We start from the raw sequence: 16396 nt of genomic DNA, 5'->3' as shown, positions 1-16396 counted from the left end.
AAAATTAAGTAGCATCAGAAAAAAAGTACTGTTGGCACTATTAATCTATGGCTGAAGACCAAAGGCTCTATAAAAATAAATTCTGGTGAGAAAATGAGATAGCAATTTCAAAATTATATATTCTAGGACAGAGCAAATTTGCAAGTAAATTCTGGATGAAAGCCGAGTCTCTGCAGAGAGGAGCTTACCAATGACGGCAGAATAAACTCTATACCCCAGAAGGAAAGTAGGGTATCAATACAAACCTGACTCTTAATGACCAGGCAGAACAGATGTAGACTTTAATACCAAGTGGTTATTCACTTTCTGACTCTTTCTCCTAGAAGCCCTACAGTGTGCACACCGGGCACTAGTTTGGGTAGTTTGGCTCCTAAATGGCATTTTCATAAAAGGCAACAAGGCTTTCTGAAATCAGTGACTGAATGAAGAGCTAGTCACAGAACACACAAAGACTCCCACACACGAGTACCAGACAGTGGGGAAGTGCTCCAGAAATGGTGGGCACTGTGGAAAAAAGAATACTTGACGAGAAATCCCAGTAACCATCTCTGGACGATTTAAACAAAACCAAACCCCTTATGACCACAGTAAACTAAATAAGCAATTGAATAAATATATTTAGGTGGAAAGGTGATAGAAACAAATCCCATTACAGTCATACTAATCTCATGCAACAATCATTAGTTCATGCTAAAAATAAGTACATTCAAGTATGATGACAGAACATAATAAATAATAACAATAATAATGTCTAAGTACCTAACAACCTACTTAATAATTATATAAAAGAAAATGTAACTATACCAAGGAGAAATATGTTCCCTACCACTTCAAGTCAACACTATTAGTCATGAAACAAATCAGCACTATGTGTCTCCTAATACAGTGCTCTAAGACAGACAGATCACCTCTGTGGTCTCCTACTTAAAATGTAAAACCTGAATATATAACACTGTTCAACTGAATAACATTTAATAAAATAATTTCCCAGTGCTTTAAAAAGCTATCAAGGTCATAAAATACCAAACACATGACTCAGACTAGAAAGTTGTTCGAGACTTGAGGAGACTAGAGAGACATGCCAGATGCAGTGTGTTCTTGGTAGAGATCAGAAAAGGGACTAGTGCATCAACTGGGTATCAACGGGGACATGTACTAAATATACGTGGTTGTGGTTCAGCCATTACTTGACTGGATTGAAAAATACACAGAAATTTATAAACAATTTACACAACTTTTTGTAAGTCTGAAATTACTTCAAAACAAAAGTTAAGCCCACAGCTGCTGCTCCTCCCAACACCCAACAGTCACACATTTCATGTTCACGTTTCCTCCGGTTCTTCTCTGCTCTACATGAGAACAGAAGACCAGTGGCTCGTGCAACATGGACAGGAGGCCCTGGTTACTGAAGTGATGCAGTCAAAAGGTGTGCACAGGAGAGAGGTATGGAGGAGGCCTTCTCCTCCAGCATCTAGACTGAGATCTAGAATCAAGACCTTAACCCCAGATCCAACCAAAAACTGGGAGCATGAATTAAATAGATAGTCCTCAAAAGAGAAAGAAGAAACCAACAATATGTATGTAAACAAATGCTCAACATCCTTACCCAACATGTAACTGGAAATAAAGACAACACTGAGATTTTATTCTACCCTGGCCAAAATGGCTGAAATCAAGAAAATAAATGCTGGTGAGGATGTAGGGCACAATAAAAACTTAAACATTTAGTAACAGGAATGCAAAGTATGCCACACACTAAGGAAATCAGCATAGAGATACCTAATAAAGCTAGGAACAAGCCTGCCATATGATTCATCTATACTTGTCCTGGCTGAATAGCTGAGATTCTACATTGACACACACAGAGATATCTGTACATCACGATAGTCAGCTAAGGGAATAAGCTTACTCAACCATCAAGATGAACAATAATAGAAATGTGGAGGTTTATGCACTCATAAAAGAAGAATGAACTGAAAAAAAAAAACATAAAAATGGAGATCTACACATTAAATACAATAAGCCAGACCCAGAAAGACAAACATACGTCTTGTTTGTCATATGTAGGTCCAAACTTAAAAATGAACACAAAACAGTTGGAAAGAGAAAGGTTGCAGTGAGAATGGGAAAAGGACTAGAGCCAATGGGAGAGTAAGACCAGAGCCCACATCATTGTGTGTGTTTTTCCTAATGAATGTTGCACTAAGGACAGTGAACACAGTGACAGCTTTTTAAAGGGTAGCAGGATGTTGTCATCCACTACAGACTGAGCTGGCAGAGGGAGGGAGTCAGGAAATGGCATCTGGTAACACTGGGTAACATCAGCCGTTACTAAGACACATGAAGCTTACAAACAAGAGCATCCCTGCCTCACTATTGCTCCACTACACCAAAAATGCTGTTTAAGATTAAATAAAGCAAACTGGTGACTTGACTGAAGCATGTCAATGACTCGCTGGAACCCAGGGTGGAGCTTTTCCTTAGCCCACTTCTCCACTAGTCACAGCAGCAAAGCCCCTGTTCACCTCCCACATCTAAGCACATCTCAAGCTCTCTTTTCTATGCTTGTTCATCTCCACTTCTACAGCCAAGTTCAGAAATCAGACGACTGCCTCAGTCCTCCCCTCCATGGTCAGTTTGCTCCTCAGAACAGCAATCTGCTCATATACCTCCCTAGCATCATGTTCCCTGATCAGAGCACAGTTGGCTTTCTAGTCTGCCCATTCCATGCCATCTTTGTCCAGTGGTGTCTTCCTGTACTGCCTGGTTTGTGTCAACTTTACACAAGCTGGAGTTATCACAGAGAAAGAAGCCTCAGCTGAGGAAATGCCTCCATGAGATCCAGCTGTAAGGCATTTTCTCAACTAGTGATCAAGGGTTGAAGGGCCCAGCCCACTGTGGGTGGTGCCATCCCTGGGCTGGTAGACCTGGGTTCTATAAGAAAGCAAGCTGAGCAAGTCAGGGAAAGCAAGCCAGTAAGTGACATCCCTCCATGGCCTCTGCTTCAGCTCCTGCTTCCTGACCTGCTTGGGTTCCAGGCCTGACTTCCTCTGGTGATGAACAGCGATATGGAAGTGTAAGCTGAATAAACCCTTTCCTCCCCAACTTGCTTCTTGGTCATGATGCTTTGTGCAGGAATAGAAACCCTGACTAAGACACTTCCTATTTTCACACAACGCACTGGCTCTGAAGAACTATCAGAGAAGTGTTTTCTCACTATGTATGTAATCCATGAGATTTATGCATTGTTTCATAAACTTATGTCTTGGCTCCTGAGCTCTACTGCTTACTGGCACACTATGTTCTCTGGTATGAAATCCCACACCAACAAGGCCAATTACTTTGTCTGAAGTGAGAATATTACAGGTTTTATAGAATTTAATCTTCACAATGACTATATTATTCCCTTTTATAGAAGAGAGAATTATTAACTTTTCGAAGTTCACAGTTAGTGGGTGGTGAAACCAAGTTTGAAGTCAGGTTTCTTTGTGTGAAAGCTTATAGACTCCAGAAGCAAGTATCTTATCTATTTCTGCACCCAGGGTGCTTGCAGTTCACAGCATATATCATATGCCTGAGAAATATCTGAAGAAAATTTCACATCTATTGCAACAATCTTTAACAGGCATGGGTTTTCCCAACATTTCATATGAATGGTAGTTACCACACACGGCACTGCTTTGAGACATCATGAAATGATAAGTAAACGCTTTGTTATTTTTCAAACTCCTGATTCCTTCCATCTAATAAATCCAATGCATGGAAGAAGAAGAGGCTTTCTGGAGAACACTGCATATAGTGCAACAAAACCAGGTGCTCAGTCTGCACGTCCCCAGCAAATGGAACTCTGTAGCACACAGCCAAGAATACAGACTCTAGAACAAGACTACACCGAAGTTCCTGCTGCATCACTCACAAGACACTCATGACCTAAGCGAAGTCAGGGAGTGCGCTGACCACTCTTTATGACAGTTCTCATGTACACATAGCTCACAACTCAGTCTCCTCTTCTGCAAATGACTCTAGCAGTGAGAGGGACAATATCTATAGGATGAGAAGCAAAAAGTTCACAATCGGAGACTCCAGAGATCTCTAAACAATTAACGTGGATGCTCTGTTAACTTTAATCATTGTGGGAAAATAGAATCCCAGAATTCCAGCTCATTGCTGAATAAAAAGGTTATGTCTTGCTTCCACAGGAAAAGAACTAATTGGGAGTCACTGTGAGGAAAATGCAGCAAACTAACAAAGCCACATCAATGCTGCGGGCCACTCTGTAAGGACATCTTCCCATCACCCTATGTAAATCACCTACAGATAAGCAGCAGGCAGCAGAGCCAAGATCTGCACACACAAAGCTGCAGTTCTGCCTTGCCACCCGACGCATGACCTTGGACAGGTTCATAAAGACTTAATATTCATTTATTCAACAAATATTTACAGAGTGTCTTTCAGATCCCTGCTCTCATAGAATTTATATTCTAATGGAAGAAGAAAGACATCATATAACAAACAGGCAGAGACGGGAAGGATTTTCAGGTAGTGGTAAGTGACTTAGAATTAAGATGGAGATGAAGCAGATTGTACAGAACTGTGCAGTCAGTTTAGAAGGGTCACATTGGCACTAAATAAAACTGAAGTGACTTCTCAGGTCTTGATGTCCCGATATTTTCCTACAAAATGGCTACTGAGCAGGAAGTAAAGAAAGCCTCTGGCAGCTCCAGGACAGCAGGACATCACAGCATTAGAGACGGACACATTATCTCTGGATACACTCCCAGGCCCTACCTCACGCCACATCTGTATTTGGTTAGGATGATCACATGTGGACTCTCAGCTGTGAAGACACTAATAACTCTACGTTCTTTTCCAGGAACTCCATATGGCTTTGCTACTGAAGTTCTTTAGCTCTATCTGGCAGAACTACATATTTTGCTACTATTTAGGCAAATACAGGTCACTTGATCCCTCACAGAAGGGTCAGCATGGCCTTGCCCTGTTCTGAACTAGGCGGTCATATGACTTCTTAACAAGATTAGGTGTGACATTAAGCTGTATCTCTCCACTGATGCCTTGCACACCAAATTCAGATGTGCTGGAAAGTAAACAGGAAAACCTCTCAAGCTACGTGTCTCCTTGTACATAAAAATATGGAAAAATCTGAGGTGCCGAGGTATGAAAGTTTTCAAAAGAAACATTAGTATTTTAACCCACATTTTTCATGCACCAGTTAACTAGAAAATTACAAAAGCTGAAAAACTCTGATAAACTGCACCACAGGGATTAATGTAAGACAGCTTCCCCTCCCTCTCCACTGCACCCACTCATACCATGAAGAAGCGCATTTCTAGGAAGGAAATTAAAGCCTCTCACACTCGTAAAAAAATGAGGGTCTCTGAATTTTTAATTCTGTTAACTAATCATTAGAAAATGTTGAAATCGTTGCCCCTTTGTGTGACACAGTCAGGGGCAGGCGTCACAGACATGTTGAATCTTCCAGGTCCTGGCTGGTTTCCCAGCAACACAGTCATTTGTAGGGCCACTACTTTGGGTACTTCTAGAATAATTAAATATTAAGCCTCTTTTTGATGTATGCAAAGCCAGCACAGAGAACGTGGCACCCACATTTTCTTCTTGTAACTGAGCTCTGTGATGTCATCATCTTGTATCATCCTGAGTCTGTAAGAATGGGTCTCTATCATCAATGCTACTGAAACACGAAGAAAGAGATGTAAGGAACTGTGACCAACAGGGAAACGCTCTGTTCTTCAGAGACACAGAGATGGAGAGGACCAAGGGGCGAGATGGTGAGCAGACCACTGTCCACCTTAGTTCAAGGTTCCATTTCACACACAGTGTCTAAGACCTCAGACTTCCCCAGGGTTACAGACCAAGTGGAAGAAAGCTGACCGAGGTATTCAATGCCCACAAGTGCCCCAGCCTTTCCATTGTTCTTGAGAAATATCACACAATCTTTGAAAAGCAGGAACTGAGACGATCTGAGCCACAGGCATAGTTAACACAACATTCCAGTGCTTCTATCCTGAAACCAGTGCTTCATTTCCTAAGAACCAAAAAGTTGTTTCTGCTTAGAAGTGAAAATTCCTCATCAAGTTCCCCTGTCCTCACAAAAAGACCCGGATCCCCATTGTCAGGTAACCATGGAGGAGACACAGCACAGCATTTCTCAGAGAACCCTTACGACAGAAGCAGAGATGCCAGCATGGGTGCTCTTTTCTGCTACAAAATATTTAAAGAGCCTAACCTGACAAGAACAGGGAAGCTGTTCTTATCTAAGAGCAGAGTAGACACAGAAGAAACTAAGATGGTGACTGAGATGTGTGATCACTTTCCCTGGTCACTCTGAAACTCCTGGGAGAGATTTCTAGAGAGCCCAGGCATTTGCTTCTTCGGAGCAAATCCTCTGTCAAAGCATTACACATGGACCTCTCATCCTTGAGCCACAACTGTAGCACAGTCTCTTAGAAAGGAGTTTTATTCCCATTGTCCTCTGTCGCTGAGAGAAGCCAAGATAGACACTTCAAGCAGAAACCCCAGAGAAACACTGGTTCCTGGCTGGCTTTCTAGCCCATCCTCTTACACAGCACAGATCTACCTGCCTAGGCATAGTGCTGCCCACGGTGAGCCGTGACCTCCCACATCTATCACTCAATTGAGCTTCCTCGGATGATTTTATGTTGTGTAGAGTAGAAAGCTAAAGCTAACTAGGACCTGTACCTTTTAGAGGCTCCACAATATATGATGAAGCTTGAAAAGAAAGAAAGGGAGGAAGAAAGTTGAAAAGGAGGCAGGAAGATAATCAAAGAGGTTTAAACTTTGAGAATTTATAGTTCAGAAAAGTTTGCAGTGATCAGAGAAGGTTCCAGAGGGGAAGTCTGTGGGAGTCTGGAATGGTCTAGGGACACTGAGACTTTGTCTGTTTTGGACCTGGTGGTACAGGAAAAAGAAGCGAAGTCAGAAAGTGTACAGACAGATCAGAAGAGCAAGAATTGGCGGAAGCCACCGGCATTTCCATCCACAGAGGCACCTCACCTGGAAAGGGTGAGCGCCCAGTCAATCAGTCCTGTCAACTGTCCTATAGATGGGCACGTGAACATGACGGACATCAGTGTGGTGAGCTCAGTCCTGTCCAGCCAAGCAGGGAAGTCAGAAAAACTTTACTGTCCATTCTCAACCTCAGGCAGCTGTCACAGTGACCACACCAGAAGTCTGTATCACGGAGACAGCTCTGATCAGTAGCTGCCCTCTAACTACCAAAGGTGTGAGGAAAGCCTGGCACGCAGATGCTGCTCACCCGTCTCTGAGGCCATGCTGCTCTGAGAATGGCTTCTGTTCTGGAGAACACCAGGAGCTTGCTGTCCTCCTCACTCAGGTGGAACGACTGCCCCAAGAGCTGCAGCACCTGGATTCGAGGCCTCACAGGATACGTGTCTTCAGCACAGAAAGGCCGCAGCCACCGCAGCAGGTCTTCAGCAGACACCAGCTCCTCCCTAGAGTGGACAAAGTGGAAAGACGCTCTTAAGGCTTTTTGTGTCCCTTCTAATAATCAAAGGCCACCACTTACCTGAAGACATGATAGATAATATTGTTTCTCTTAAAAGGAAAAGATTAAGTTTTTAAGTGACTCACAACAAACCATATTGATGATCTTAAAACTATGTAAAACAAATGTAATCCTAAAGTAGTTTTTATCAAACAGAGTGACACAAACTGACAAAGGCAACCACTCCTTACTATGCTATAATTCCTAGCTAGTTTAGATCTTATGCAAATTTAACTCATCCCCACAGCTTCACTTACTAGTCTAGTAACATTACATTTGATCACTAGGTGACAACAACTATGCGAACAATACACCAGAAACTACATTTGCCCAGACAGAACTGTCTTCGGGAGGTCATATGACCACCATGGCATATATGACACTTTGACTTCATTGCCCACACCTCTCTATCATATCCCACTGTGATCAAAATTTCTGTAGGTGGCTATAAAACCACTAAGGACGTTCTGAACATCTCTTCATCCAATCTGATGACCTGCATGTTCCTGTAAACCCAGAAGGGCCACCTCAGCAAATTCACTGATTCACCAATGTCAGTGGCCACTGCTAAGCTTCAGCCCATGGCAGAACCCCTTCCCTGAGGACCTGAGTCATGCAGGTGCTTGTATAACCACATCCATACAAATCTCCTGGCATGCATCACTTAAAATGAGTCTCACACCAAATCAAACATTATAACAGATCCTGCTCTAACAAGGTCATAACATATTTAAAAACCAAACAACCTCCTGAAGGTAAGTCCTGTACTAACTACCACTGAGCATGTCCCTCTGTATCTAATGCTGTTTTATGACAATTACATAGGAGATAGAATTCATCATTAATAGTTAAGGAAAAAGTTATAAGATGTGAAGAACTAGCTTAAACATTTCTAATTTATGAATCATTTGCTGGTTTTACCAGTAGTTACCCTTCCTTCTCAGTGCTAAATAGAAATTAAAAAAAAAAAAAAAAACTGGAATGCAGAGAGGGCTCAGTAAGTAAAGTGCTTGCAAACAAGTATGGGGGGGTGGTTTCAATCCCCAGAAACCGCATGGGAAAGCCAGGCATGATGGCAGGCAGGCAGACAAGATTCTAGGGCTCTGCTGGCTAGGCCATCTAGCCAAGTTGCCAGCTCCGCATCAGTAAAAGAGTCTGCCTCACAGACTAAGGTGGAGGGGCTAGAGAGGAGGCTTACTGGTTAAGAGTTCTATCTTGTCTTGCAGAAGACCTGAGATATGTTGCAGGCACCAACATCAGGCACCCAAAAGCCAAGTGTGCCCAGTTTCTGGTAGCAGGGATGGGAGTTGGAAGTTGGGGGGTATCTGATGTCCTCTTGTGGCCTCTGCAGGCACTGCATGCATACCATATAAATAATAGACAAGCAGAGATGCAGAATGATTGAGAAAGATACCTAAAAAAACTTTTAGCCTCCACATATGTGCATATGTACACACATGTATCCACACTTATATACACAAAAGAAGATATACTTACAACTATGTGCATGTGGTGGCAAAATGTTTAAGTGAAAAAATAGAATGCACAGCTGTTTCTTGAATACTTTCTGTCTTTGAAGGAGTACCAGCAAGATCATTTTCAGACCCCATTGGCTCTCACCTCCATCATTTTCTAACCCTCTAAACCTAAGCCATGAATGTCATCACTCCCACTATTGGAGAGGCCTTGAGAAAGTATCTGCTGAAGCCCAGGTAACCAAGACAACACATGCAAAGCACCTCGTTTAGTATGACACACAGAGGAGGGACTTAAAGCTGCTGCCCCCATCAGAATCTTCTTCAGAAGTATTCCCTCTATCAAAGCACTATAGTTTGTGCTAGATGGCACAGACATTAAAATTTTACATGGTATCTGCCCTCAAAGAACTAATACAATGGCAAGGAAAGATCTATGAGTTGGCCTTTGTCTACATTATTAATGCGATAAAACTGAGCAACTGGGGGGAGAGGTGTGGCTTCTAAATAGGATCAAGGATAGGCAGGATGTATATGTGCAAATGTGTGGTATAGCTCTGCCAAAGGGACCAGGGAAAGGCAAAGATTTCAAAGGGCATGGAAGTTCAGTGAGAGATAAATTTTGGAACCAAGACAATGAACACAGCCTGCAGAGACAGTATGGCTGAGCCCTCTGAAAGTGCAGGCTCTGAAGGCTGAGGACCTTACTCAGGTCCTAGGCATAATATTCTTCACAGGATTCTGAGCCTTGGTTTCCTTAATGATTAACAGACATGAATAGCAATGACTTCCTCACAGTTGTTCAGACATAAGTAGAAGAAAAGTAGTAAAAGCAATGCGTGTAACACACCTAGCATAGGCCTAAATACTTCACATGATGGCAACCATTGTCATTAAAACTTTTGGAGGACAGGGAATAGAAAAGATGGTGGATTTGGAAGTAGCGAGTCTTCAATGCCACTTTAAATATTAGACAAGATGTGTAGGCAGTGGTCCAAGTATAAATCTGGAAGAAAAGAAACATTGATCTCAACCCCTTCAAGGTTTAGAGAACGTCAGGAAAACGGGGAGGAGAAATGGAAGAGCCGGAGATGAGGAGTGCTGCCATCTGCCCTATAGACATGCTGTGGTTGTTGCACAGCTCAGCAAAAGATCAGGCCAATAGCAAGATCGCTCAGTGCACCAACAGGCAGCTCTAACTATACCCGGTGCACTGAGATGGAGGTGGGAGACTCACACCATCAGGAATGCATAAAGATAGGAGGAGAACATACTGGGACTGGGAAAAGAAAGTTAGTGATAGAAATGACCAAAATACATCGCATAAATGCAGGAGAGTGTCAATAAATACATAAAAGATTTTTTTTTTAAATCAGGAAGACAGTCAATTGAATACCGTTTCTGTCAACAAATCCAAACCAGGTTCTCAGAAGCTGGTATTTTATCCCTCCCAACTGAGTGTCAACGTGAGTAGCATGAGCCAAGATGTCAGACAGCTGGAGTCAGGAAGCCCAAATGGAAGCCAGAAGCCCAAATGGAAGCCAGAGGAATAATAATCTGTATCACTTCAGTCAACAATGAAAATCTGATGACAACCTATGCAGGCTTTCTATGAATGGTCACTATCACAACCCTTGTCATGTATCCTGTCAACACTCTAAAGTCTAGAAAAGGAAGCAGTCAACCAAGATCATACTGTAGGCAGTGAAGCCTAGTCTACCTTACTATCTTAGGTTATCTGCTCCTTGCCTTGTCCATTTCTGAGAAATGTCACTGAGCTATTCAGGAGCAGGTTACAAAACACCTTGGCAGTAACCGAATTTACTGATGAGATACAAAAACATCATCATAACACTTCCCAAATAATTGAGTTGGACTATTATTCCTTGAGCAAATAACACAGTTAATAAGATCTGACATTTTGGAGGGACATGTTCTAATTTTTAGTTGATGTTTCAAATACATAATCAAGTTATGAGAACTCCTTTCTGAAATGCAAACACTCTTCCAAAGGCACCATGTCCTGGACAAGCTTTACTGTACATCCACCTGAACACAGCATTCAGAACAAACATGCAAAAAGAACTCTTAGCAAGCAATATCAAGGTATAAGACAGACAGCCACAAGATACACTAAGTACGGATGTACACACACACACACACACACACACACACACACACACACACACACACACATACACACACACACAAAACCAAACAATGGTGAAAGAAAACAGGTGAGTTTCTTATTCCTTTCTATTTTTCTGAGGGTTGAAACATCATCAGTATAAATAGGTAGGGTGAGGGGATCAAAGCATGATGTCAGTAACAGAGAGGTCCAGAAAGAGGAGAGAATTGATTCCATGATTCTATTTCTGTAGTCTTTGACAAAAAAAAAAAAAAAAAAAAAAAGAAAGAAAGAAAAAAGAAAAGAAAAATAAAGAAAAAGGAGATTTAATGAGAAAAATAATAAAGAGTGAATAATTTCAAAACACATTATTTACCTCATTATAAAAATGATTAAAGTTACTGAGTAGCTAAAAGGAAAATCTGTAGTTTCATTATAAACAATAGGCAATTGTTTCTACTCACTGCCTATAATTAGGATGCAGGAGGAAGGTATTACACTGTAAAGTCAATCTGGTACTCAAAAACAATCAAGCTAAGAGGGACACACGGACACTCACATACTCAGCGTGGATCAGCAGATAAGAAGTCATGGGGGATATACACCTACTTCTAGTAACAGGAAAGAGCAGCAGCAGAAAGACAAGCATGCTAACCGAGTAGTTACATGGGGATGTGAGACTTCAGGGTGGAGTGAGTGCTCACTGGTCCCGGAGCATGAGAAGACACCAATGCAAGCAAAAAGAACGGAAGGGGATAGCAACCAAAGAGTAACTGAATCAAGACAAGATTTTTAGAATATAAAAAAATACTCTTTGGCAAAATAGTTTTCAGATTCTTTATGACACATGTCATAGTGAGGGTCACCTTTGCTTGGTGATGAAACTCCATGTCCAAACGAAACTTGGAAAAGAAAGGGATTATTTGACTTATATTTTCACATCATAGTCCATCACTGAAGGAAGTCAGAGCAGGAACTCAATTAGGGCAAGATCCCGAAGGTCAGAGCTGAAGCAGAGGCCATAGAGGGGTGCGGATTATTGACTTGCTCTCTGTGGCTTGCTCAGCCTGCTTTCTTATTTATAGACCAGGTCTACCAGTCAGTCCAGTAATGACACCACCCACAATGGGCTGGGACCTCCCACATCAATAAATAATTAAGAAAGTGTCCTATAGGCTTGCTTACAGTCCAGTCTTACAGAGACTTTTTTTAATTAAGGTTTCGCTCTCTCAGATGACTTTAGATTGTGTCAAGTTGACATAAAATTATCCAGTATAACATATACATCAAAATTAGCCATATCTAAATTTAAATAGTTAAATTATACTGAAAGATGTATCAGAATACTTTAAAATGGTCTAATAACCAAAAGTTATTCTTATTTGAGGATAGGAAAAAATGCACTTAAATATGCAAACTATAAAACCATTTATATTTCTTAAACTTCTGAAGAGAACTAAAGATGCTTTCTCCAATCCTTTATAGTTAAGACCAATGGGCAACCAAATTATAGGGATTAGCTTGCATTCCAGTGTTTCCAAATAAAAGTCACACACACACACACACACACACACACACACACACACACACACACACATGCACACATATATACACACATTAGAATAGTTATTTTCTAGATCTTCTTTCAAACCAGGATGGCACTCACATCCAGAGAGTAGTTGGTTACGACATAACAGTCATGCCATTATTGAACCACAGGGCACATCTTGCCTGGCAAGATAATAGGTTGTATGTTTCACACTGAAACTTAAAACCAGTGACACCTTTTCTTCCCTAATAAGTTGCACAGTACCTTTCAGCACCACGAAAACTAGGCAGTAAAGAGGAAGGTTCCCATTTGGTTCCAGCTTGATTTATCTGACTTATAATTAAGGCATGTAGGATCTTAGGAATAAGTCTCATTAAATAGTTCTGTCCAATGAACAAGAGGCATGAAAATAGCTTATATCATTTGAGTCTTCTCAGGCTTCCCTTATCAAAACTCCTAAGTATGTACCCTACACACGCAATATCTGTGCCTATGTAGCCTCACTAACCATGTACTTCCGTTTCATCCACTTATCTGCAATTTTCATAATTCCACTATATATAGATGAATAAAATTCCACTTCGCAAATATACGGTATTTTCATATTCATTCGTCTGTCACTAGACATATAGGCCTTTTTTATTTCCTAGCTATTGTGAACACAGTGGCAAGAACCATGGATGAGGAAGTATTTCATAGTTGATGGAGCATATGCTAAAGAGAGGCCTAGCTAGACTTCCTGATAGTTCCACTTTTAGCTTCTTGGGCAATCTGTGAAATTCCAAGGAGGCTGCAACAGTCAACACCCCTATTAACAATGACTAAAAGGTGTCCCTTTCTGTACCTCCTTGCTAGCACTTATGGTCAACTGATTTCTTGATGAGGATGAAATGGAACCCAAAGAGGTTTCAGTTTACATTCTTAAGGGCCAGCCATTCAAATTACATTTGAGAATTCTCTGTAGCTCCTTTTTTGTTTGGGTTGTTTTCTTGTTTGGTTTGGGGGATCTTTGTGTATCTTAGATGCCAATCCCTAGTCAGAGGTAGGACTGTGAAGCTTTCCTCCCCTTCTGTCTTCTGCCTCCCCACTCAGTCAGCAGTTTTACATGCTGTGCAGTTGTTTAGTTTCATGAGGTCCTATTTGTCAGTTAGTAGACTAGTGTCCTGAGAGGGCAGAGTCCTATTTTAAAAGCCCTCAGCAATAACTGTGTCTTAAAGAGTACCCCCTACTGTTTTCTCTAGCAGTATCAGGTTTATGGTAATATGAACCTATTGGCAACCCATGGCTGAAGCAGTCTTGGTCTCTAGGAGAAGAACTTAAATATGTTGTTTAGCTTGTCCTGGTACCAAGGTGCCTTCTAAATATATTTGCCATATACCCATTGACAGATGCAATTCTCAGCCTTGACCAGAGGAGCTTATCTGGCAATAAAAGGTGATGAATTCACAGATGCATGGCTATTCAAGGTGCTGAGTTAGAACGACAATTTAGTGCTCTGCCCTAGTTAGGGTATTTAGACAATTTCCTTTAAGGCTCATAGTATATCAGCAACAAAGAGAGGTCGGGATGATATGGCTGAAACCCTATGGGTGCATGGGAGTAGAATATAGTTGTTTAAATGGCCTGCATAGGCCCATATAATTGAATTGTTGGTCCTAGTTGGTGAAACTGTTTGAGGAACAATATGGAGATATGGCTGTGTTGGTCAAAAATATATCACTGGAGGTGAGTTTGAGGATGTAAAACACAGTACCAAGCCCAGTCTAGCTTAACCTTTTCTTTTGACTTGCAAATTAAATGTACACTCTCAATTATTGCTCTAGCAAAATGCCTGTTTGCCTGCCTGGTGCCATATTTCTTGTCATAATGGTCATGGATTCACCCTCTATAAGCAATTGAGTGCTTTCTTTTATAAGCTGCCATAGTCATGGTGAATTCATAGCAATAGTAAAGCAACTAAAACACAAGGAAAGCTATTTGGTGTAGGTGGACTAGATGTCCTGGTCTTACCCATTGTCCACACTGGTGCGGACTGCCCCAACAACACCTTCTAGAACCTGGAGGGGGTCATGTGACCCACAAAGACCAGCACTGCTGCCACTGTGAGAAGGAAGAGAATAGTTGAGTCAGAAGAGGTCAGCTGAGTCTCAGAAATACACTTTCTATTGACACACTCACTCGAAGCCAGTTAGATCATAGCACGGTGAGGTGCTTGCTCACAACTGTGTTCTCAGAGTAAAGTGCTTTCCCTTGGAGCTCATGGGCTAATGGGTGTATGCATTTCTACCAGGAGAGCAACACAAGCTACTTGTCACTCAAAAGCAACTGAAAATTAAAATATTTTAAGCATTAAATATGTAATAATTGCAGCTTGATGTTCTTAACAAACTAATTACTTACTGTCTAGAGCTCTAGAGAATTCCCAAAGTACAACACAGAAAAAAGAAATGTTACATGTTTTCGGAATATTTTCACATTTAAACCACCTGCCAGATTCAATTACTTTTCGGCCTTGGTCGTTTTCTTCCTATGCTTAACTTAAAGGATGCGTGCAAAGTCCATGCCCAGCAGTGTCCTCAGCCCTGAGAGGAAAACAGTCTCCCTCTGTATGCTCCAGAGCCTTCTATAGCTGCAAGTTTTACACTGACATTGCTCAAACGCCTTCAGGATCCTGCCTTTACAATCAGTGTGATCTTTCACACTTGATCACAAGCAAGTCTCCAGTAGCAGAATGTCACAAAGGTACTAGTGTTTATTTCTAATGTTCATTTTGTGAGCTTTATCTGGCTGAGAAGTGGTAATTATAAACAAAAAGGTACAAAATGTGGCAAATCTGTTATCATTTGAAAATGAGGGGTTCTCATAAGCAACAGCAGAGAAATCATAACAGACTAATAGAACAAAGCTTTATTAATATGGAACTTTTCTTTCTAAAATGAAGTGCTGCTGCATTTTGCCTGTCTCTGCATAAAATTGCTACCTCAGAGCATTAATGTGAAGACTGTATGAGGCTGGGGTAATTAAACTGATAAAGGCTCATTTGATTTCAGTTTAGCTTCAGAAACTGACATGCATTTAATCAAAAAGTTCCTCAAGAGCAATACAGAATTACAAAGAATGCTTAAAAGGAGAATAAATTAAATACAACTAAGTCTCTTAGCCTAATTACATTATTCACAGGAAGTGCAAGATGCCTCATTATCCCCTTAGCTTCACTTTTCTCCTTCCCAACGGTCTTGCCCGAGCTGCTCCAATGTGCCCATGTGGAACAGGAAGCAAGACCTTCTCTGCTGCTGAGCTTACACCACTCACCTAAGGCAAACACCCCAGGACAGTCTGTCGCTACCTTTCAGTCACCACTTGAGTTCATCAAAAGAACTGCTTGGGCACCATTTCTCACTGCCTCCGAGAATGGGAATTAGAAGAGGCGAAAGCTAAGCAGACACACTGAGGCACATGGCGGCCTGGCCCTTTGCCCTTCTCTTGCTTCATGATAATGTGTAGAAGTGAAGGAGTCCAGCCAGAAACTGGCTTGATAGCATGTTATAAACATAATGCTAATGAGGACACATACTCATATTCTCCATTCTCAAGACATTTTAAGTCTTAAGAGTTTGAACACTCCAAAAGTTATCTCTCGGGTTTGGTTATCCCTCAGGTTTGTAAAGTATTTGAAAATA

At 41.4% G+C, this 16396-nt stretch overlaps 1 protein-coding gene across 5 annotated transcripts in view; it reads right to left on the bottom strand.

Moving 5' to 3' along the window:
• The window catches only part of NBAS (NBAS subunit of NRZ tethering complex), a gene marked incomplete at its 5' end in the record, with an annotated part of 273478 nt that overhangs the window by 26725 nt on the left and 230357 nt on the right, over positions 1 to 16396 (bottom strand). For all 5 annotated transcript variants that reach the window (XM_080914068.1, XM_080914069.1, XM_080914070.1 and 2 more), the window contains 2 exons: positions 7316 to 7511; positions 14727 to 14816. In XM_080914068.1, coding sequence (XP_080770194.1) covers positions 7316 to 7511; positions 14727 to 14816 — 286 coding nt within the window. The remainder of the gene's footprint in view (positions 1 to 7315; positions 7512 to 14726; positions 14817 to 16396) is intronic.

This window comes from Micromys minutus (genome assembly GCF_963924665.1).
Source record: "Micromys minutus genome assembly, chromosome: 1".
NCBI classification, from domain to species: Eukaryota; Metazoa; Chordata; class Mammalia; order Rodentia; family Muridae; genus Micromys; species Micromys minutus.
This window is presented reverse-complemented; position numbering and strand designations above follow the sequence as displayed.